Here is a 21944-nt window from a genome sequence, read left to right on the forward strand (position 1 = left end):
ATTGCTTGGTTTCGTGGTCAGACATGCCCTTGTTCCTGAATATCTATTGCTGTTCTTTTAAAACAAAATGAACTCATTTGTAATATAGAACACTTTCTCCCATTGACTAATATATCTCTTAGTTTTGAAGACCAAGCAAACCATGGGGAGAAAGTAAAAGAGGGGGCATTTGGCATCCATGTGGAGCTGATGCCCGCCTAGCATTCCTTGCATTTAACTTACTTTTGTAAAGCATGCCCCTTTTGCCAGACCTGTGCTGCCAACAGCAGGGTTGTTCTCCCCATGTAGAAGCTGTGCTTCCCTGGGTGCTGGGGTAATGGCACCACTGAGGAGACTGAATGGCGAGGAATCCTAGAAACTTCTTGTGAGGTCATGGTGTCTTCTGGCATTGTGGAAGAAGGTAAAATAAAGCCCCCAACCCATGTTGACATGGGATTGTATAGGTGTAGTTCCCTTCTCTTCCCTGTGACATGTGCATAGTGTCCTCCCCAGTGCACCCCACTGTCCCAAGTCCACATCCTGCTTACCCTTATTGAGAGATGTTATTCCTTAGAGGTTCCATTATTGCGTATATTTTTTTCATAAGCCCATGGCTTCTTGTGACTTGGGCCACACCCCCATGATCTCTTTAAAATTTTCCCTGTCAGAGGTCCCCAAGACCATTCCTGGGTTTGATGATTTCCTAGGAGGACTCATAAGACTCAGCGTATAGTCACACTCACAGTTACGACTTATTACAGCCAAAGGATTGAATAAACAAAGCAAAATCACTAAAGGAAAGGCACATAGGCCAAAGAGCATAGGAAACTAGGCATAAGCTTTCCAGAATCACAATGGAACCACACAGGACTTGCTTAATTCCTCTGCAATGACTTGTTACAACATGTAAAAGTTGTCTACCAGAGAAGCCCCCACTGTGCCCAGGGTTTTTACTGAGGGCTGGTCACATAGGCACCCTTTGCCTGCCACATATCAAAATTCCAGACTCCCAAAAAGAAATCAGGTATTTAGCATAAGCTATATTTAGGCACCGTGAGCCACTCCTATCATTTAGGGAGTGCTGAGAACTGCCCTGAGATTCAAGTTCCCAGATGCCAGCCATGGACCAGCCTTGCAAACAGGCCTTTCTAAGGGGAGTAGTCTCAGTTCAGCTATATTGCTTTTTTTATATACTCCCCAGATGGACCCATATGCCCCAGCATCTCAGCATCAATGACCTCATGTAGACATTTCTTTGTCCTCCCTGATGTCCAGCATCAAGAGAGGACATGAATGCCCCAATTATGTAAGTATTCCTACTCAAAGAGGAAAAGATATACAGATGCCAAGCTTTGACACAGAGGAGCTGAGTTTCCTTGGGCAAGTCACTTAACACCCTGAGGACCATCTGTAAAGTGGGCTAATAATCCTTACCCTGTAGGGTTGATGTCAGGTTCAGACAAGATGGCATATCGAAGAGCTGGCATGGCAGCCACACATGGAAGGCATGGTGCTGACACATTGTTAGGAAATAAACGTGACTGGCATACCCCCCTTTAGATAGGAATGAAGTAAGGTCTCCCCATATCTGAACATCTTCCAGGTTCTCAGTGGTAACTGAAGAAATGCGTGGATGAAATGATCAGACTTGCTCAGAGTTGTCCTCAGTCCCGTGTTAGCTGCGATTGAGGCTCCTTTACCTTTACACAGTGACAAAACAAGATTGCCAAGAGACCCAGCAATTCAGCTGTGATTTAGTTTCAGTGTTATCAGCCTTGGGTCATGGTGACTTTAAAGTGATAAGAGTGAAATTATAGATAACCAACTTCATGATAGTGAATTATTTACATCTTCCGATGTGCACGTTTAATATTAAGACCTATCTTATGTTGTGATCTAGGAATTTTAAGCATTCCAACATGTCTCTGAGGTTGTTCAATTCATACAAGATTTCTGAATGTAGACTTTAAAGATAAGGAAATATTATTATTATTATTATTTTTGCCTACAATGTGTATGAGGAAGTTCAGGTGACACATCCTAGTACAGATGGAGAATCTATGGTCTTTTCCAGCACCAACATCTCAAACATCAGCTAGTGCAACACTCCTTCAGCAGACTGTATGTGGTGGACTGTGGTGGACGCAAGACTCAATCTGGTCCAAAGTCTTTTTTTTTTTTTTTTTTTTTTTTTTGAGATAGAGTCTCACTCTGTCGCCCAGGCTGGAGTGCAGTGGTGCAGTCTCAGCTCACTACAACCTCTGCTTCCTGGGTTCAAGCCATTCTTCCACCTCACCCTCCCAAGTAGCTGGAATTACAGGCGCATGCCGCCATACCCAGCTAATTTTTGTATTTTTAGTAGAGACAGGGTTTCACCATCTTGGCCAGGCTGGTCTCTAGCTCCTGACCTCAGGTGATCTGCCCACCTCGGCCTCCCAAAGTACTATGGTAACTATGAACCACTGCACCCGGCCTTGTTTTGTGTGTGTGTGTGTGTTTGTTTGTTTTGTTTTTTGTGTTTTGTGTTTTGAGACAGAGTCTCGCTCTGTTGCACAGGTTGGAGTGCAGTGGCGCAAAGTCTTTTAAGTACTCCCAAGAGAAGGCTTTTGCTTGGAGTCCATAAGCATAACATTGATGTTGATTGCATGGGGTGAGGTGTTAGGCTATGGTTGGAGACACTGAGATGGGAGCAGACTCTTGCCTTATGCAGCTCGAGTCCAGTAAGAGGGATAGACTCATAAAAAGGCATTAACAGTGTAGATCATATGTGCCATTGCACATGCCACATAGGTCCTTTCAAATCCCTACACAGTGGAAATTAACTTGGCTTGGGTGGAATTTGGGTGCGGATTATCCAGGCGAGGGAGGATGCTTTAGGAAGAGCAAGTGACAGGGGTCCTGGAGGCCCTTTGCAGTCCAGTAAGTGCTGAGAAGCAAGAAGGAGGCACTCAAGGACCTCTTGGTGGAATCAGATGTGTTTCTAGTGAGTGAAGACTTCACCTGCAAGTTTGTCTTCAGCGGTGAAGGGGCAACACAGGGCAGAAGCCATGATTAATCCGCAACCCTGCACTTTCTCAATGAGGGCTAAAAGTAATAGGAACTCAAGTAACAGAGCGAACAGTTAAGTTCCTTCTTCATGGAAGCTCATTGAATTCCAAGACTTGATAGCTAGAGTTTTTATAGGGATTGCAACAGAGGAAGGAGAAATCAAACCTCAATTCCTCTGGTGCCTGAGGGGATGCAGTTAAAAAAAAAACAGCCCTTTTCTGGCCAGGTTCAGTTGGGCTTAATTGGCTCATGCCTGTAATCCCAGCACTGTGAGAGGCCGTGGTGGGAGGATTGCTTGAGGCCAGAGGCCAGGAGTTCAAGATCAGCCTGGGGAACATAGTGAGACCTTATCTCTACAAAAAATTTAAAGAATAGCTGAGGTTGATGGTGTGTACCTGTGGTCCCAGTTACTCAGGAGGCTTGAGGCAGGAGGATTGTTTGAGCCCAGGAGTTGGAGGATGCATTGAACTAGGATCACACCACTGTACTCCAGCCTAGGGGGCAGAGCAATACCTTGTCTCTAAAACAACAACAACAAAAATCCTTTTTGCCTTTGTCCTGGAGGCTTAGGTGTCTCTCTTCCCACTTTCTCTTAGGTACTCCGAATTCGACACTTTCTCCTAGGCACTCTGAATGCAACATTTTCTCCCTGGAGAGGAGACTGATTGATACTCTGACCTCTTCTGGAGGAGGGAGGCTGTAGTGCAAGGCAGGGACAAAATTATGAGTTTTTAAGGGGCTTTGCTGCCAAAGGAGGTGTGATCCTGAGTTTAGACAGAGTGCACTTAACATTATGAGGGAGAAACTCCTGGGGCTAAAAGCAACTTACAGCAAACGAGAGTTGTGGTATCAATGACTCTCCAGTGAATTTCCCTGGGGTAGGACTGGCTTTTGACAATGGATTTATCCATATGTAGTTGTTTCTGCCCCAAAGTAAGTGCAAATAAGGGGAAGATGTTGGCCAAATCTCAAATCTAGCTGGGTGTGCTCTGCAAGCAGATTCTAATTCTACTCCATCTCTAGTCTGATATTGAATGAAAGAGTAGCTAACAACTTTCTGACTGCAATTTTAAGCAAAAACTTAGTAAATGAGCCAAGTAAGAATCGAGTCAGTTCTGTAAGGTGTAAAGCTTGCCAGGAACCATGAGGCCAGTTACTGGATGGACAGACTGGGGGTTTCAACGCTAGTTTCCCTTATCATGAGCTTATCACTAGCCTCCTCATCTAGGAAATATGTGCAAGAATCAGTGCTTTTTGCAGCATTTTTCTTTCTGTCTTCTCAGACCATTTGGAATTTCCATAGAAAATTCTCTTAATTTTTCATATATATATATTTATACACACACACACTCATATGAATCACACACATATGTATATTTAAACATGTATACATGTGTATACACACACCACACACACATATGTATACATAAACCTGTGTGTGTGTATATATATATACACACACACAAATATATATACATAAGAATTGTTAACAGTTGTCATTTTTCATGATTATAAAAAGTTGTACAAACAAGAGTAAGAAATATCAGAACAGCAAAGACGTGTATATCCTAGTCTCTCTCTCAAGATGTAATCACAGCCAGTGATTTTTAACTTCTTGTTCTTATGTTCATTCTCTCTGTAACTTGAAATGGCATATTAATACCCCTGCTTCTCGATATATCAACTTAAATTTTCTGCATCAATTCCTTATTCTGGAAGATGAAGAAATGACCCCCTTTCCTTCCACTCCTGCTGATCTACACTAGCCACATTTTTTATTTTAACTTATGTTTTTGGCTGTATGTAGTATATTAACAATTTTTATTTTCTTGATTTTTCAACATTAGGAAAAATCAGTTAACTCCTTCCTTTGCAAGATTAGAAATATTGTGTCCAAACAATTCACTACATTCCTTTCCATGCATTATACATTTTTGATTATACATTTTTGTTTATGCATTTTTCTCGAGTGGGCCTGTAAGTCCCTGAGGGAGGCTATTATGGCAGATTCTTCTTTGTATCCTCATTACTGTCAACACCTGACACATGGAGCGCTGCAATGAATATTTGCCTTTGAATGGAATTTTACACCCTGCCTCAGCAGATAGCAGAGGGGACGGAAGCCAGTCTTATTAGTGTGATACCGGAAATAGCCACTAGGAAATGTATGCTCCCTAGGAGAGTAAGGTGGTTTGGTTTTCGGTTTTGGTTTTGCTTGAGACAGGGTCTCACTGTGTTGTCCAGGTTGGAGTGCAGCGGCATGATCATAGCTCACTACAGCCTCAAACTCCTGGATTCAAACAATCCTTCTGCCTCAGCCTACAGGCATGCACTACTATTCTCAGCTTATTTTTATTTTGTGTAGAGATGGGGTCTTGCTATGTTGCCCATGGTGGTCTTGAACTTCTGCACTCAAGCATGCTCCCAATTTAGCCTCCAAAAGTGCTCCCAATTTAGCCTCCAAAAGATCACAGGCATGGGCCACACCGCACCAGACTAACTTTTTTAACAAGTTTACATTTTGCCATGTGCTTCCTGATTAGTTAGGGAAAACGGAATTCTTTTTTAGGTCTTCTTACAGACAGAGAGATATGTAAATAATATAAATAGGCAGTCATAAGTAAGCACTCTTGAGATAGGCCTAGATTTGAAGGGATCTCGGATATTTAAAAATCTAAGATTGGCCTGGGTGAATGGCTGGGCTTAGTGTCACATTAACATCCTTTGGGACTTTGATGTAGGTATTGAATGAGAGGGAAACACCTCTCCCTAGGAGAACAGGAGAACATTATGAACTTCCCTTGGATGGAAAAAAAAAAAAAGCATTTGAGAATTAAGAAAATCTCAGATTAAAGCAAAACAAAACAAACAAAAAACATCCAAAGCCTTTACCCAACTCTTTGGACAAACCAGTTAATTCCCTGACTGGAAAATGTCTGTGGTGGAAGGTGGCAAAGGTTTTTGTGAGGTTGAGTTTGTTCTGTGTAATTTGAGAAAGGAGATATTAAATATATTTGAAAAATGTGCAAGATAGCCGGAGCTATTTCTCTATAGCTAGAAAACAAGCCCATTTTCCAGCTGTAGATGAGAAAGGAAGGAAGGGCATGTTTGCTCAGAACACATACTTTTCAGGCACATACGGCTTCTGAAACTACTGGATTCTCCACAGTGGACATTTGGTGTCTCCACTTCAGCAAACATTTATTGAGCATTACAGAGAGCTGGAAACATTAATGTATTACCATTTAAAAATCCCCATAAAACCCCCTGGGGATTGGGGCCTGGAAGGTGGTACAGGGCTTGTTATTCAATTGTGGTAGTTTAGACTTTGAGAAGCTAAATGTTTTTCCCAAGGTCACACAGCCACTTTCTCATGACAGTGCAGGGACATTTTCTAGATTTATTTTTTTTTTAAAGGTTTCATGACTGTGGTGACGTTAAATACATCACATGTTGCTATGGTAGCTGGTCTTTTGATTGAATTCATAGCAATGAAAAGGATAAAAAAATTGCATATCTGACGCAGGCAGACTTCAAGGTCATGTTCCTTGGCACCGCTACATTGGAGATGATGCTGTTCATCTCCTGGGGAGATGACAGTAATTAATTACCAAAAGGTAAGTTTGTGATCACAGATGGTGGCCTCTCGAGCAGTGAAGTTGGGTACAGGCAGTTGTCATTTCAGATTAACCAGGGTCACTAGAAATGTAGCTGGAGTTTCCATAATACTATTTGTGACTCATAGCAACCCCAGGCAATTGTCTAGATGGAACTTTGGATAGGGCTCATACTGCTTTATAAGGAGTCAGCTAATCATATTAAAGTACATCTTTATTTCTCTTCCATTAAAAGTCCAGTGGAAACATCCCTCCCTCTTTTGGGTGGGAGTCATTTGAAGGGAGGTTATCTCCCAGGGGCATTACTTGGCTCTAAATAGCCAGACTTTGTTAGTCTCATCCTGAATGAGCCTGATCTCTATCTCCATGGCTTTTCCCCTGTCTCAGTTTTCTGGCCTGAAGATTGCGAGAATCTCTGCCCATGGAAAGGATCTGCTAGCTATCTGCAAGAAACCTGTCCCCAGGGCCAGCTCACAGTGTAATGTACAGACGATTACTGATAAGGTGAAGGTGACTCAGTCCATGACATCAGGAAACAACCAATTTAAAACCTAACAATTTAAAACCTAAGAAGGGGTAAAAGGATCTGTAACCTGGAAGTTTTAACTTCAGAGAGTCTGTTAAAATGAGAGGAGATCACATCCCGATAATAGTATGACAAGTACAAACAGATGTAATCTATAAAAGAGACATGAAACAGGATTTCCCAGGCCCTGCCTGGTTTTCCTCCTCACTCCACAGCTCCGTGCTCCTTGTAGCAGAGGCCAGCCACTTCTCCAGGCCTTGGGGACTGATTCCAGCTTTTGCCTCTAGCCCTATCCTGACAATAGACAAGACACAGTTATGGCTCTCTTGTCCGAGGACCCATCACAAATTAACTTTATTGTCTACACAGTCAAGGAGGGCACCGTGGCATAGTGGTTACTATGATGGATTCCAGATGCAAAGTGTCAGGGTTCAAATCTTGATTTCACCACTTACAAGCCCTGTGACCTTATGCAGCTCATTTAACTTTTTGTTGCCTTGGGTTCCTCGTCTGTAAAATGGGTATAATAGTTATTGTGAGGATTAAATGAGCTGAATATATGTAAGTCACATAGTGGAATGTCTAACATTTAATAAATGCTCAATAAAAGTTAGGTATCATCATCATTATCATCATCAGTATCATCAGTCCAGGCTTCTGCCTTCCTTGCCTATACCATAATGCTGCCTCAATAACATGCTTCCACGTCCGGGCCCAAGAAGCCTTGCATTTCTCTGGCCACATCCCTCTGCCCTCCAGGCTTGCAGTTTGCTTGGCGTCATGTGAGTCCTTGCTGGAGTCACACACAGGGCCATGCCCGTCCACCAGGACACCTCGTTACCTCCTGCTGGGCTCAGCTGACTCCTGGCAACTGCAGGTGGATCTGCTGGTCATTGTGGCTCTGAAGCCACGTTAAGCTCTTCTGCCTTAGATAGGAACCGGGCTATGCTTAGATGTGAATGACTTAATGGTGACCAAGAGACGGGGTATCCTGAATGATCCACAGTAAGTTGGGTTGGCAGATGTGTATGGATGTGAGAGCACTGGGCATTAGTGGAGTATTAAGCCATACCTTAAACTGCAAGGACATGCAAAGCTAGCTAAGGGCTAGTGTATTTGGAAGGGCTCAATTCTGATACATTGTCAGTTTTTTGTTTTTTTTTTGAGATAGAGTCTTGCTTTGTCGCCCAGGCTAGAGTGCAGAGGCACGATCTCAGCTCATTGCAACCTCTTCCTCACAGGTTTAAGTGATTCTCCTGCCTCAGCCTCCCGAGTAGCTGGGATCACAGGTGCATGCCACCACACCCAGCTAATTTTTTGTATTTTTAGTAGAGACAGGGTTACACTATGTTGGCAGGCTGATCTCAAACTCCAGACCTCAAGTGATCTGCCTGCCTTGGCCTCCCAAAGTGCTAGGGGATTACAGCCGTGAGCCACTGCGCCTGCCTGGCCAGTTGTCACTTTTATTACATAAATATTACATGTTCATTGCAGAAAAAAATAAATAACACAAATAGACTAACAATTAATTATAGATTAACAGCATCTGTAACGTCACCTTCCAGAGGTAACACTTTTAACCTCTCTCTGTGTATGTACACACACACTCCACACACATAATCTTTTTAACACTTACAACTTAATGGATTGTGGGCTCCTTTCTCAGTCATGAAATAGGCATTTATGTTATCAAGTACTGAGCAACTCTAGATAATTCTAAATGTGCATTGGTTTGTAGTCTAGCCTATTAGCCATTTTACTCATTGAGAGAGAGAGGTTAAGCAGACTGTGTAAGTCTTTGTAGTCTACAGCTTCCAGTTCTAGTAACTCCCACTAGGTTAATGAAGTGTGGCTTCTAGCTGGAGCCTCGTTGTAGAGCACCTTGGCTTTACTTAGGTGTAGTTATTTGAGGAACAAGACCTTCAGCCGCTTGTGTTGGTCTGTTTCTGTTGTGAAGACCTGCAGCCCAGCAGCTGATCTCTAGTTCTGATTATGGACAGAGTGGGCCATCAGCGCTCTGGGCTCTGCTTCTGTGTCACTGTGGAGCCCTTGGCAAGGCTTGCCACATCTCCAGGTCTCAGTTCCCTCATCTGTAAATGAAAGGGGTTGGATTTGATTTTTTCTTTTGCTCTAGCACTCTAATTCTGTGTTAAGTAATTTGGAGTGGAGTGAGGTGGGGCTTGGGCGTGGCTCTTCATTGCTGCTGCACAGGTTAGGATGCACAGGCTGCACCAGAATCACCCAAGGAGCACTTCAAGCATATATTCCTGGGCTCTTTTCCCCACTCTCCTGCCAGAGTGAGGCTTGAGAATCTGCATTTTTAACAAACTCCTTAAGTTTTCTTTCTCGAAGCCGTACTTGGGGACTGCTACAGGGATGGTGGCCTCTCCAAGTCACCCAGCTGTTCACATCCTACTCGAACTTTGACTCAGGCCAAAGGGCTGTGAAAAGCATCTTAGTTAACTCAAAACCCTTCATGGAGACAGCTGGTGTTGCTGGAAGCTTACATGGGCGCAGCTTCAGGGTTGCCAGCAGGTTGGCTTCCAGAGCCCTAGGAGACAGGCTTCCGTGGCCTGTCTGCCTCTCACTGATTGTCAGAGCTCAGCCCACCTGCTTGTTCACCCTGCCTGTTTTTTCCTACCAGTTTCCATCATGTTCTGCTTTAGAGGGCTTCTTGCTCCATATGGTTCGGCTCAGACCACAGCAGGGTAATGGCCACGCTGCACATTTGTACCAGCAGCCTCCCCAGCTGCGACTGTCCTTAATCAAGCAGGAGATGTTTACCCTCACACCTATTTTCAGTCCTTCCTCTGGTCCCTCATCTTCCAGGAGACCTAATATTTCTGATACATACAGTAGATTTCTCTACAAATCCTTGAAGACTTTGAACTATCCTATTAGCAGTTTATTCCAGAGACTTCTTCTACACAGTACTGTTTGATGTTTCAGGGGCCAGGCTTCTTTTCCTTCTGATTATTCACACACACACACACACAACACACACACACACATACTCTTATAGTTCAGGTTCAACAAAGCTAGATCATACTTTATCCATAATATGAATTAGAGATTCTGATCTTATTATTTTCTGTCTCATACTTATTTACTCTGTACCACACTTTGCTCATATTTACCATTTATAAATGAGGAAGAAAAAAGCCAGAGGGAGCAGTGTGTTTTCCTTGAGTAGTCTAGTGCATCAGAATCACCTGGATAAACTTGATAAAATACAGATCTCTGGATTTCATCCCAGATTTACTGAATAATAATCCTTCATGGAGGGATCCAGAAGTTTGCATTTCCAAAAGGATCTCTGGGTGATTGTTTTGCACGCAGAAGGTCGGAAATTCCTGCTTTAGGTGGGACAGAATCTAAGCTAGAATTTAGAGAAGATGGGGAGGACCATGAGAGACAGCCTGGTGGGAGCCAGGCTGCTTGCGTTTAAATCCAGGCCCCACACCTCACTGGCTGTGTGACTCCTCCATGCCTCAGTTTGCTCTCATGAAAAATCTGTAAAACTACAGTGTTTACCTCATTTGTGGTTGTGAAGATTAAATGAGTTCATATGTGGAACATGTTTAAAGTAGTGCCTGGCAAAGGTAAGGGCTCTGAACGTGTCTGCTGTGACTACTATTCCATGCAAGGGGAATGGCATGAACAAAGTCAAACAGAAGCAGATGGTCTCTTTGAGAGAATGGAGTAGACTGACTTGTCAGGAGTAGAAGGTTTAGATCAGTGGTTTTCAAATTACAGTGTGCAAAAAAATAATCTGGGGAGCTTGTTAAAAATTTCTTGCCCCTATAACGATTGAGTTGGCATACATGAAGGCTGGGGATCTGCATTTAAACTTTTTCATGCAGGTTATGAGCAAATGATCAGAAACTCAGTAGTTTAGGTAGAAGAGGGCTAGTATTTAAAGTTGGAAAGGGGCCAGGCGCGATGGCTTATGCCTGTAATCCCAGCACTTTGGGAGGCCGAGGTGGGTGGATCACCTGAGGTCAGGAGTTCAAGACCAGCCTGACCAACATGGTGAAAGTCCATCTCTACAAAAAATACAAATATTAGCCAGGTATGGTGGTGGGTGCCTGTAATCCCAGCTACTTGGGAGGCTGAGGCAGGAGAATCACTTGAACCTGGGAGGTGGAGTTTGCAGTGAGTCGAGATTGGGCCACTGTACTCCAGCGTGGGTGACAAGAGCACCCCCCCAAAATAAATAAGAATAAAAATTAAAAAAAAATAAAGTTGGAAACAGAGTTTGGAGACGTATCCTGGAGCTATGAACAGTATGGACACTAATTGCATATTTAATATCTCCTTTATTAGGTATGTCCAGAAAGCAGTAGAAGTATCCGGGAGGTACAGTGTGCATCCTACAACAACAAGCCATTCATGGGCCGGTTTTATGAATGGGAACCATTCGCAGAAGGTAAGAATAGACCCAGCCCTGTCCATAGAAGTTACTTAGTCTATTTTCCATTCTTGCTGACTTCTGATTGATGTTGGAGGTATTGGTGTGATCCTGGCTGGGGTGTCAATAGGGGACAAAGTGTGACTCCAGGGCAAAGAGAAGCCTGCACAGGTCTTTACCAAAGGTAGCAAAGCTCAGGTGACACCTGGACCATCTTCAGCATGAGTCAGATGGACGAGGCGTTGATGGAAACGAGCAACATCCAAGGATGGCAGGGTGAGGGGGACAGAACAGGGTTCAAGGAATCAGTTGGAGAAGAGGTTCAAACATAAGGTTTTGAGCCGTGAGTGCAGATGGAGTTTCCCTTTCCTTGGTTACTGCTACGAGGGCTGGTATGGGAGCTTAAGAGAACATGTGGGGTTGTACATTTGTATGTTTCTCACCTCTAGGGGGCCTCACATACTGATTCCAAAGATAATAGTAGGCAGGCATTGCCTGTGAGTCCAAGATCCCCATCATTTCCAAATGACAGAAGATCCAAAGTTGGTAGAGCAAGTTGATCCCACTCTGCATGCTGGAGTCACTTTTCTTTGTTGAAATTCAGATGATAATATGGCTTGTGGACTGAGAAGTGTTAACATTCTGAGATATTTCTTCCCACTCGTGAAGAAAGTGGGCTCAGAAGAGGTGTTGGGTCAAGCAGAACTTGTGGGGGTTCTATGCTTACAGCCAAGTTGGCTGGAGAGGGAGTCCAGCTGCCTTCAGGGCCCAGTGGGAGAGCTCTGCACAGCCAGCCCTTCTCAGCCTCAGCCTGAGGCAGTGGCTGGGACAGCTAAGGTTGGCCACGACCCAGAGTATGGAGCACTGCACTATGTCCAGGATCTGGAGAAATTGCCTTGGAAGAGAGATTGATAGTGAGTTGTGATGATTTCATTGCAGAATCAATGCCTGGGGAAGCCAAACTCTGCAAGGTGGTTCTGTACTTGGGGAGGAGGGAAGTGGATTAGTATCTGACTGCTCTGAAATTGGATGCTAAATTGTGCAGTGTTCTCAGCGACTCCATAGCTTCTGTTAGATTCTCAGAGTGGTTCCATGACCTCGAAATTGTTAAGAACTAACTTGACTAAAAAATTGAGACTATCAAATTCAAGCAGGAAGGATATACAGAGGAAACATAGAACTAGCTGAATGCAAATACATGGAGTGGGGAACAGGGTGAAGCGTGAGCAAAAGAAGGATGCCAAAGTGAAGTTTTGATTTGATTCTGTAAATAGAGCTTGGTTCTGACCTTTTTCATTTTTAAGAGCATTATGTTAAATTTAAGGTGGTATCCTAATTTGAATCCTGAAACAGAAAAAGAGCCTTGTTGGAAAACCTGGTGAAATAGGCATAAAGTGTATAGTTTAGTTAATAGCATTGTACCAGAGTTAATGTCTTAGTTTTTTTTTTTTTTTTTTAAATTTATTTATTATTATTATACGTTAAGTTGTAGGGTACATGTGCATAACATGCAGGTTTGTTACATATGTATACTTGTGCCATGTTGGTGTGCTGCACCCATCAACTCGTCATTTACATCAGGTATAACTCCCAATGCAATCCCTCCCCCCTCCCCCCTCCCCCCTCCCCATGATAGGCCCCTGTGTGTGATGTTCCCCTTCCTGAGTCCAAGTGATCTCATTGTTCAGTTCCCACCTATGAGTGAGAACATGCGGTGTTTGGTTTTCTGTTCTTGTGATAGTTTGCTAAGAATGATGGTTTCCAGCTGCATCCATGTCCCTACAAAGGACACAAACTCATCCTTTTTTATGGCTGCATAGTATTCCATGGTGTATATGTGCCACATTTTCTTAATCCAATCTGTCACTGATGGACATTTGGGTTGATTCCAAGTCTTTGCTATTGTGAATAGTGCTGCAATAAACATACGTGTGCATGTGTCTTTATAGCAGCATAACTTATAATCCTTTGGGTATATACCCAGTAATGGGATGGCTGGGTCATATGGTACATCTAGTTCTAGATCCTTGAGGAATCGCCATACTGTTTTCCATAATGGTTGAACTAGTTTACAATCCCACCAACAGTGTAAAAGTGTTCCTGTTTCTCCACATCCTCTCCAGCACCTGTTGTTTCCTGACTTTTTAATGATCGCCATTCTAACTGGTGTGAGATGGTATCTCATTGTGGTTTTGATTTGCATTTCTCTGATGGCCAGTGATGATGAGCATTTTTTCATGTGTCTGTTGGCTGTATGAATGTCTTCTTTTGAGAAATGTCTGTTCATATCCTTTGCCCACTTTTTGATGGGGTTGTTTGTTTTTTTCTTGTAAATTTGTTTGAGTTCTTTGTAGGTTCTGGATATTAGCCCTTTGTCAGATGAGTAGATTGCAAAAATTTTCTCCCATTCTGTAGGTTGCCTGTTCACTCTGATGGTAGTTTCTTTTGCTGTGCAGAAGCTCTTTAGTTTAATGAGATCCCATTTGTCAATTTTGGCTTTTGCTGCCGTTGCTTTTGGTGTTTTAGACATGAAGTCTTTGCCCATGCCTATGTCCTGAATGGTACTACCTAGGTTTTCCTCTAGGATTTTTATGGTATTAGGTCTAACATTTAAGTCTCTAATCCATCTTGAATTAATTTTCGTATAAGGAGTAAGGAAAGGATCCAGTTTCAGCTTTCTACTTATGGCTAGCCAATTTTCCCAGCACCATTTATGAAATAGGGAATCCTTTCCCCATTTCTTGTTTCTCTCAGGTTTGTCAAAGATCAGATGGCTGTAGATGTGTGGTATTATTTCTGAGGACTCTGTTCTGTTCCATTGGTCTATATCTCTGTTTTGGTACCAGTACCATGCTGTTTTGGTTACTGTAGCCTTGTAGTATAGTTTGAAGTCAGGTAGCGTGATGCCTCCAGCTTTGTTCTTTTGACTTAGGATTGTCTTGGAGATGCGGGCTCTTTTTTGGTTCCATATGAACTTTAAAGCAGTTTTTTCCAATTCTGTGAAGAAACTCATTGGTAGCTTGATGGGGATGGCATTGAATCTATAAATTACCTTGGGCAGTATGGCCATTTTCACGATATTGATTCTTCCTATCCATGAGCATGGTATGTTCTTCCATTTGTTTGTGTCCTCTTTGATTTCACTGAGCAGTGGTTTGTAGTTCTCCTTGAAGAGGTCTTTACATCCCTTGTAAGTTGGATTCCTAGGTATTTTATTCTCTTTGAAGCAATTGTGAATGGAAGTTCATTCCTGATTTGGCTCTCTGTTTGTCTGTTACTGGTGTATAAGAATGCTTGTGATTTTTGCACATTAATTTTGTATCCTGAGACTTTGCTGAAGTTGCTTATCAGCTTAAGGAGATTCTGGGCTGAGACAATGGGGTTTTCTAAATATACAATCATGTCATCTGCAAACAGGGACAGTTTGACTTCTTCTTTTCCTAACTGAATACCCTTGATTTCTTTCTCTTGCCTAATTGCCCTAGCCAGAACTTCCAGCACTATGTTGAATAGGAGTGGTGAGAGAGGGCATCCCTGTCTTGTGCCAGTTTTCAAAGGGAATTTTTCCAGTTTTTGCCCATTCAGTATGATATTGGCTGTGGGTTTGTCATAAATAGCTCTTATTATTTTGAGGTACGTTCCATCAATACCGAATTTATTGAGCGTTTTTAGCATGAAGGGCTGTTGAATTTTGTCAAAAGCCTTTTCTGCATCTATTGAGATAATCATGTGGTTCTTGTCTTTGGTTCTGTTTATATGCTGGATTATGTTTATTGATTTGCGAATGTTGAACCAGCCTTGCATCCCAGGGATGAAGCCCACTTGATCATGGTGGATAAGCTTTTTGATGTGTTGCTGAATCCGGTTTGCCAGTATTTTATTGAGGATTTTTGCATCGATGTTCATCAGGGATATTGGTCTAAAATTCTCTTTTTTTGTTGTGTCTCTGCCAGGCTTTGGTATCAGGATGATGTTGGCCTCATAAAATGAGTTAGGGAGGATTCCCTCTTTTTCTATTGATTGGAATAGTTTCAGAAGGAATGGTACCAATTCCTCCTTGTACCTCTGGTAGAATTCAGCTGTGAATCCATCTGGTCCTGGACTTTTTTTGGTTGGTAGGCTATTAATTATTGCCTCAATTTCAGAGCCTACTATTGGTCTATTCAGGGATTCAACTTCTTCCTGGTTTAGTCTTGGAAGAGTGTAAGTGTCCAGGAAATTATCCATTTCTTCTAGATTTTCCAGTTTATTTGCGTAGAGGTGTTTATAGTATTCTCTGATGGTAGTTTGTATTTCCGTGGGGTCGGTGGTGATATCCCCTTTATCATTTTTAATTGCGTCGATTTGATTCTTCTCTCTTTTCTTCTTTATTAGTCTTGCTAGTGGTCTGTCAATTTTGTTGATCTTTTCAAAAAACCAACTCCTGGATTCATTGATTTTTTGGAGAGTTTTTTGTGTCTCTATCTCCTTCAGTTCTGCTCTGATCTTAGTTATTTCTTGCCTTCTGCTAGCTTTCGAATGTGTTTGCTCTTGCTTCTCTAGTTCTTTTAATTGCGATGTTAGAGTGTCAATTTTAGATCTTTCCTGCTTTCTCTTGTGGGCATTTAGTGCTATAAATTTCCCTCTACACACTGCTTTAAATGTGTCCCAGAGATTCTGGTATGTTGTATCTTTGTTCTCATTGGTTTCAAAGAACATCTTTATTTCTGCCTTCATTTTGTGATGTACCCAGTAGTCATTCAGGAGCAGGTTGTTCAGTTTCCATGTAGTTGAGCGGTTTTGATTGAGTTTCTTAGTCCTGAGTTCTAGTTTGATTGCACTGTGGTCTGAGAGACAGTTTGTTATAATTTCTGTTCTTGTACATTTGCTGAGGAGTGCTTTACTTCCAATTACGTGGTCGATTTTGGAGTAAGTACGATGTGGTGCTGAGAAGAATGTATATTCTGTTGATTTGGGGTGGAGAGTTCTATAGATGTCTATTAGGTCTGCTTGCTGCAGAGATGAGTTCAATTCCTGGATATCCTTGTTAACTTTCTGTCTCGTTGATCTGTCTAATGTTGACAGTGGGGTGTTGAAGTCTCCCATTATTATTGTATGGGAGTCTAAGTCTCTTTGTAAGTCTCTAAGGACTTGCTTTATGAATCTGGGTGCTCCTGTATTGGGTGCATATATATTTAGGATAGTTAGCTCTTCCTGTTGAATTGATCCCTTTACCATTATGTAATGGCCTTCTTTGTCTCTTTTGATCTTTGATGGTTTAAAGTCTGTTTTATCAGAGACTAGTATTGCAACCCCTGCTTTTTTTTGTTCTCCATTTGCTTGGTAAATCTTCCTCCATCCCTTTATTTTGAGCCTATGTATGTCTCTGCGTGTGAGATGGGTCTCCTGAATACAGCAGACTGATGGGTCTTGACTCTTTATCCAGTTTGCCAGTCTGTGTCTTTTAATTGGACCATTTAGTCCATTTACATTTAAGGTTAAGATTGTTATGTGTGAACTTGATCCTGCCATTATGATATTAACTGATTATTTTGCTTGTTAGTTGATGCAGTTTCTTCCTAGCCTCGATGGTCTTTACATTTTGGCATGTTTTTGCAATGGCTGGTACCGGTTGTTCCTTTCCATGTTTAGTGCTTCCTTCAGGGTCTCTTGTAAGGCAGGCCTAGTGGTGACAAAATCTCTAAGCATTTGCTTATCTGTAAAGGATTTTATTTCTCCTTCACTTATGAAACTTAGTTTGGCTGGATATGAAATTCTGGGTTTAAAATTCTTTTCTTTAAGAATGTTGAATATTGGCCCCCACTCTCTTCTGGCTTGTAGAGTTTCTGCCGAGAGATCTGCTGTTAGTCTGATGGGCTTCCCTTTGTGGGTAACCCGACCTTTCTCTCTGGCTGCCCTTAAGATTTTTTCCTTCATTTCAACTTTGGTGAATCTGGCAATTATGTGTCTTGGAGTTGCTCTTCTCGAGGAGTATCTTTGTGGTGTTCTCTGTATTTCCTGGATTTGAATGTTGGCCTGCCCTACTAGGTTGGGGAAGTTCTCCTGGATGATATCCTGAAGAGTGTTTTCCAACTTGGTTCCATTCTCCCCCTCACTTTCAGGCACCCCAATCAGACGTAGATTTGGTCTTTTTACATAATCCCATACTTCTTGCAGGCTTTGTTCATTTCTTTTTCTTCTTTTTTCTTTTGGTTTCTCTTCTCGCTTCATTTCATTCATTTGATCCTCAATCGCAGATACTCTTTCTTCCAGTTGATCGAGTCGGTTACTGAAGCTTGTGCATTTGTCACGTATTTCTCATGTCATGGTTTTCATCTCTTTCATTTCGTTTATGACCTTCTCTGCATTAATTACTCTAGCCATCAATTCTTCCACTTTTTTTTCAAGATTTTTAGTTTCTTTGCGCTGGGTACGTAATTCCTCCTTTAGCTCTGAGAAATTTGATGGACTGAAGCCTTCTTCTCTCATCTCGTCAAAGTCATTCTCCGTCCAGCTTTGATCCGTTGCTGGCGATGAGCTGCGCTCCTTTGCCGGGGGAGATGCGCTCTTATTTTTGGAATTTCCAGCTTTTCTGCCCTGCTTTTTCCCCATCTTTGTGGTTTTATCTGCCTCTGGTCTTGATGATGGTGATGTACTGATGGGGTTTTGGTGTAGGTGTCCTTCCTGTTTGATAGTTTTCCTTCTAACAGTCAGGACCCTCAGCTGTAGGTCTGTTGGAGATTGCTTGAGGTCCACTCCAGACCCTGTTTGCCTGGGTATCAGCAGCAGAGGCTGCAGAAGATAGAATATTTCTGAACAGCGAGTGTACCTGTCTGATTCTTGCTTTGGAAGCTTCCTCTCAGGGGTGTACTCCACCCTGTGAGGTGTGGGGTGTCAGACTGCCCCTAGTGGGGGATGTCTCCCAGTTAGGCTACTCAGGGGTCAGGGACCCACTTGAGCAGGGAGTCTGTCCCTTCTCAGATCTCAACCTCCGTGTTGGGAGATCCACTGCTCTCTTCAAAGCTGTCAGACAGAGTCGTTTGCGTCTGCAGAGGTTTCGGCTGTGTTTGTTATTGCCCTGTCCCCAGAGGTGGAGTCTACAGAGACAGGCAGGTTTCCTTGAGCTGCTGTGAGCTCCACCCACTTCGAGCTTCCCAGCAGCTTTGTTTACCTACTTAAGCCTCAGCAATGGCGGGCGCCCCTCCCCCAGCCTTGCTGCTGCCTTGCCGGTAGATCACAGACTGCTGTGCTAGCAATGAGGGAGGCTCCGTGGGTGTGGGACCCTCCCGGCCAGGTGTGGGATATGATCTCCTGGTGTGCCTGTTTGCTTAAAGCGCAGTATTGGGGTGGGAGTTACCCGATTTTCCAGGTGTTGTGTGTCTCAGTTCCCCTGGCTAGGAAAAGGGATTCCCTTCCCCCTTGCGCTTCCCAGGTGAGGCAATGCCTCGCCCTGCTTCAGCTCTCGCTGGTCGGGCTGCAGCAGCTGACCAGCACCGATCGTCCGGCACTCCCCAGTGAGATGAATCCAGTACCTCAGTTGAAAATGCAGAAATCACCGGTCTTCTGTGTCGCTCGCGCTGGGAGTTGGAGACTGGAGCTGTTCCTATTCGGCCATCTTGCTCCGCCCCCAATGTCTTAGTTTTTATGAATGGTTTGTTTTTTGTTTTTGTTTTGTTTTTGAGATGGGGTCTTGTACTGTTGCCCAGGCTGGAGTGAGGTGACACGATCTCAGTTCACTGCAACCTCCGCCTCCTGGGTTCAAGCGATTCTCCTGCCTTAGCCACCCGAGTAGCTAGGATTACAGGTGTGCACCACTACGCCTGGCTAATTTTTGTATTTTTAGTAGAGATGGGGTCTTGCCATGTTGGCCAGGCTGGCCTCGAACTCCTGACCTCAAGTGATCCACCCACCTCAGCCTCCCAAAGTACTGGGATTACAGACGTGAGCCACCGTACCCAGCCTATAAATGGTTTTGTAACATGTTAACATTAGGCGAAGGTGGGTAAAGGGTATACAGGAACTTTTGTACTATCTTTGTAACTTTCCTATAAATCTAAAATGATTTCAAAATAAAATTTATTAAAAGCATTGTACTCCCAATTAGTTATGTCTTACATGCATTCTGGTGAAGACAAAGTGTAAAACTCAATATGGGTGAGGAAGAATGCACTGGGTTAAATACTGCCCCTGCTCACCACCCAAATTAGTATTCTTCCTGGAACCTTAGAATGTGACCTTATTTGGAAACAGAGTCAGTGCAGATGTAATCAGTTATGTTGAGTTCATATTGGAGTACGGTGGGCTCTTAATCTAGAAAGACTGGTGTTCTGATAAGAAGAGGAGAAAGTTGGGAGGCCAAGGCAGGTGGATCACTTGAGGTCGGGAGTTCAAGACCAGACTGACCAACATGGAGAATCCCTGTCTCTACTAAAAAATACAAAATTAGCTGAGTGTGGTGGTGCATGCCTGTAATCCCAGCTACTCAGGAGGCTGAGGCAGGAGAATCACTTGAACCTGGGAAGCGGAGGTTGCGGTGAGCTGAGATCATGCCATTGCACTGCAGCCTGGGCAACAAGAGTGCAACTCCGTCTCAAAAACAAAACAAAACAAAACAAAAACAAAAACAAAAAACAAAAAAAAAGAACAAGAGGAGAAAGGACACAGACATACAGGGAGGATGCCAAGTGATGATGAAGACAGAGATTGGAGTGATGCTTCTACAAGGTAACGCCAAGGATTGCTGGCAGCCAGCCAGCAAGAGCCAGGAAGAGACAAGGAAGCATCCTTGCCTAGAGCCTTCAAAGTGGGCATGGCCCTGCCAACACCGTGATTTTCGACTCTCAGCCTCTAGAACTGTGAGAATAAATTTCTCTTGTTTGCAGTCATCAAGTTTGTGGTATTTTGTCATACAGTTCTAGGAAACTAATACAAAGAGGGAGGAACAGGTTCTGGATTGATTGAGATCTACTCACTAGAGTAGATCCAGAAGTGAATTTGCTCCGACCGATAGTAGCAGATGCCTTAGAGAAGTGAGGCACGTATCCAAAGTGAGCAGCCTCCTCAACTGCCTCACAGATGTAGGTCTGTCCAGCGCAGTGGTTCTCGGCTCTCGTTGCTCATTAGAATCACTGAGGAGCCTCCTAGAAACACTGATGCCTAGACCCCTCCCCAGAGATTGTGATTTAATTGGTCTGGGGTGCAGCCTGGACATCAGGATTTTTTAAAGATCCCAGGTGATTCTTATGGGTAGCTAGGGTAGAGAACCTCTAATCCAAGAGGGGATGACTCTAGCCTACATCGAAGGACAGAATCATGGGTATTTGATAAATCATGAAATACATTCTTGTGTCAGAACAACAATGCTTTTCAGTGAACATTTAGATAAGAAGTGACCCTGTCTTTTGTCTGAGCTGCACCCTTGCTTTATGGCTGGCTGTGGATAATAGCTGCTTTATTGTGATTACCTTGGGGGGAAAGATGAATTCCACACTACACTGAGTAGTGTGCGTTCTGGTATTTCCCCAGGAGTAGCTGCCGTGCCAGACCTTTTCTGCATGGTCTGAGGTGGCCATCAGCCAGCTGTTGTTGTCTAAGACCTTGAGGTCTGGTGAGATGCAAGTCTTATATTGATAGCCCTATGCAGACCACAAAGAAAACTTTGCTAATGTTTTCATGTATTACATGTGGATGCCTGCTATTGTCTGGCTCGTGTATGTTTTTTTTTTGTTGTTATTATTTTTTTTTTTCTGTTATTTTTTCCCCTCTGATTTGTGCTAGACTTTAAGTATGAGACCTAAAAGAACTTGTTTTTTGAACATTTGATTTAACTGATTTTTTGAAAATTTTCAAATATAGGTAAAGTAGGGAGAATAGTATAATAGTGTGATAAGCTCCTACGTACCCACTTAATTCCGTTAGTTATCAGCACATAACCAATCTTTTTCACAAATATTTCCATCCTCTCTCTCTTCCACCCAGATTATGGGAAACTACTTGAATTCACATTACAGAGCATTATTCATTGGTGGATATATTAATTGGAACTCTTGGTTGTAAGTGACAGAAACCCAAACTAAATATATTTTGATCAGAAAGGTATTTTGCTGGTCATGTTACTGGGAAATGCAAGAGGTGTCCTGGGATTCAGATGTGGCTGCATTCCATGGAATCAGTAACATTAGGACCCCGCCTTTCTCATCTTTCTCCATCTCTAGGTTCGGTTTACTTCGTCTCGGGCAGGCGAGCAGGCTTACCGTGGGTTTGAGCTTGCAATCATAGTGGGAGGGACTTTCTCACCTGGTTTTGTGGGCTGAATTGCACCCCCCAAAAAGATTTATTAAAGGTACCCCTAGGCCAGGTGCGGTGGCTCATGCCTGTAATCCCA

General features: G+C 43.1%; 1 protein-coding gene across 2 annotated transcripts in view; it reads left to right on the forward strand.

The window, feature by feature from the left end:
- The window catches only part of THSD4 (thrombospondin type 1 domain containing 4), a 698888-nt gene that overhangs the window by 141461 nt on the left and 535483 nt on the right, over positions 1-21944 (forward strand). For both annotated transcript variants that reach the window (XM_077939655.1, XM_028851087.2), the window contains exon 6: positions 11497-11599. In XM_077939655.1, coding sequence (XP_077795781.1) covers positions 11497-11599 — 103 coding nt within the window. The remainder of the gene's footprint in view (positions 1-11496; positions 11600-21944) is intronic.

The sequence above is a fragment of the Macaca mulatta genome, chromosome 7 (genome assembly GCF_049350105.2).
Source record: "Macaca mulatta isolate MMU2019108-1 chromosome 7, T2T-MMU8v2.0, whole genome shotgun sequence".
NCBI classification, from domain to species: domain Eukaryota; kingdom Metazoa; phylum Chordata; class Mammalia; order Primates; family Cercopithecidae; genus Macaca; species Macaca mulatta.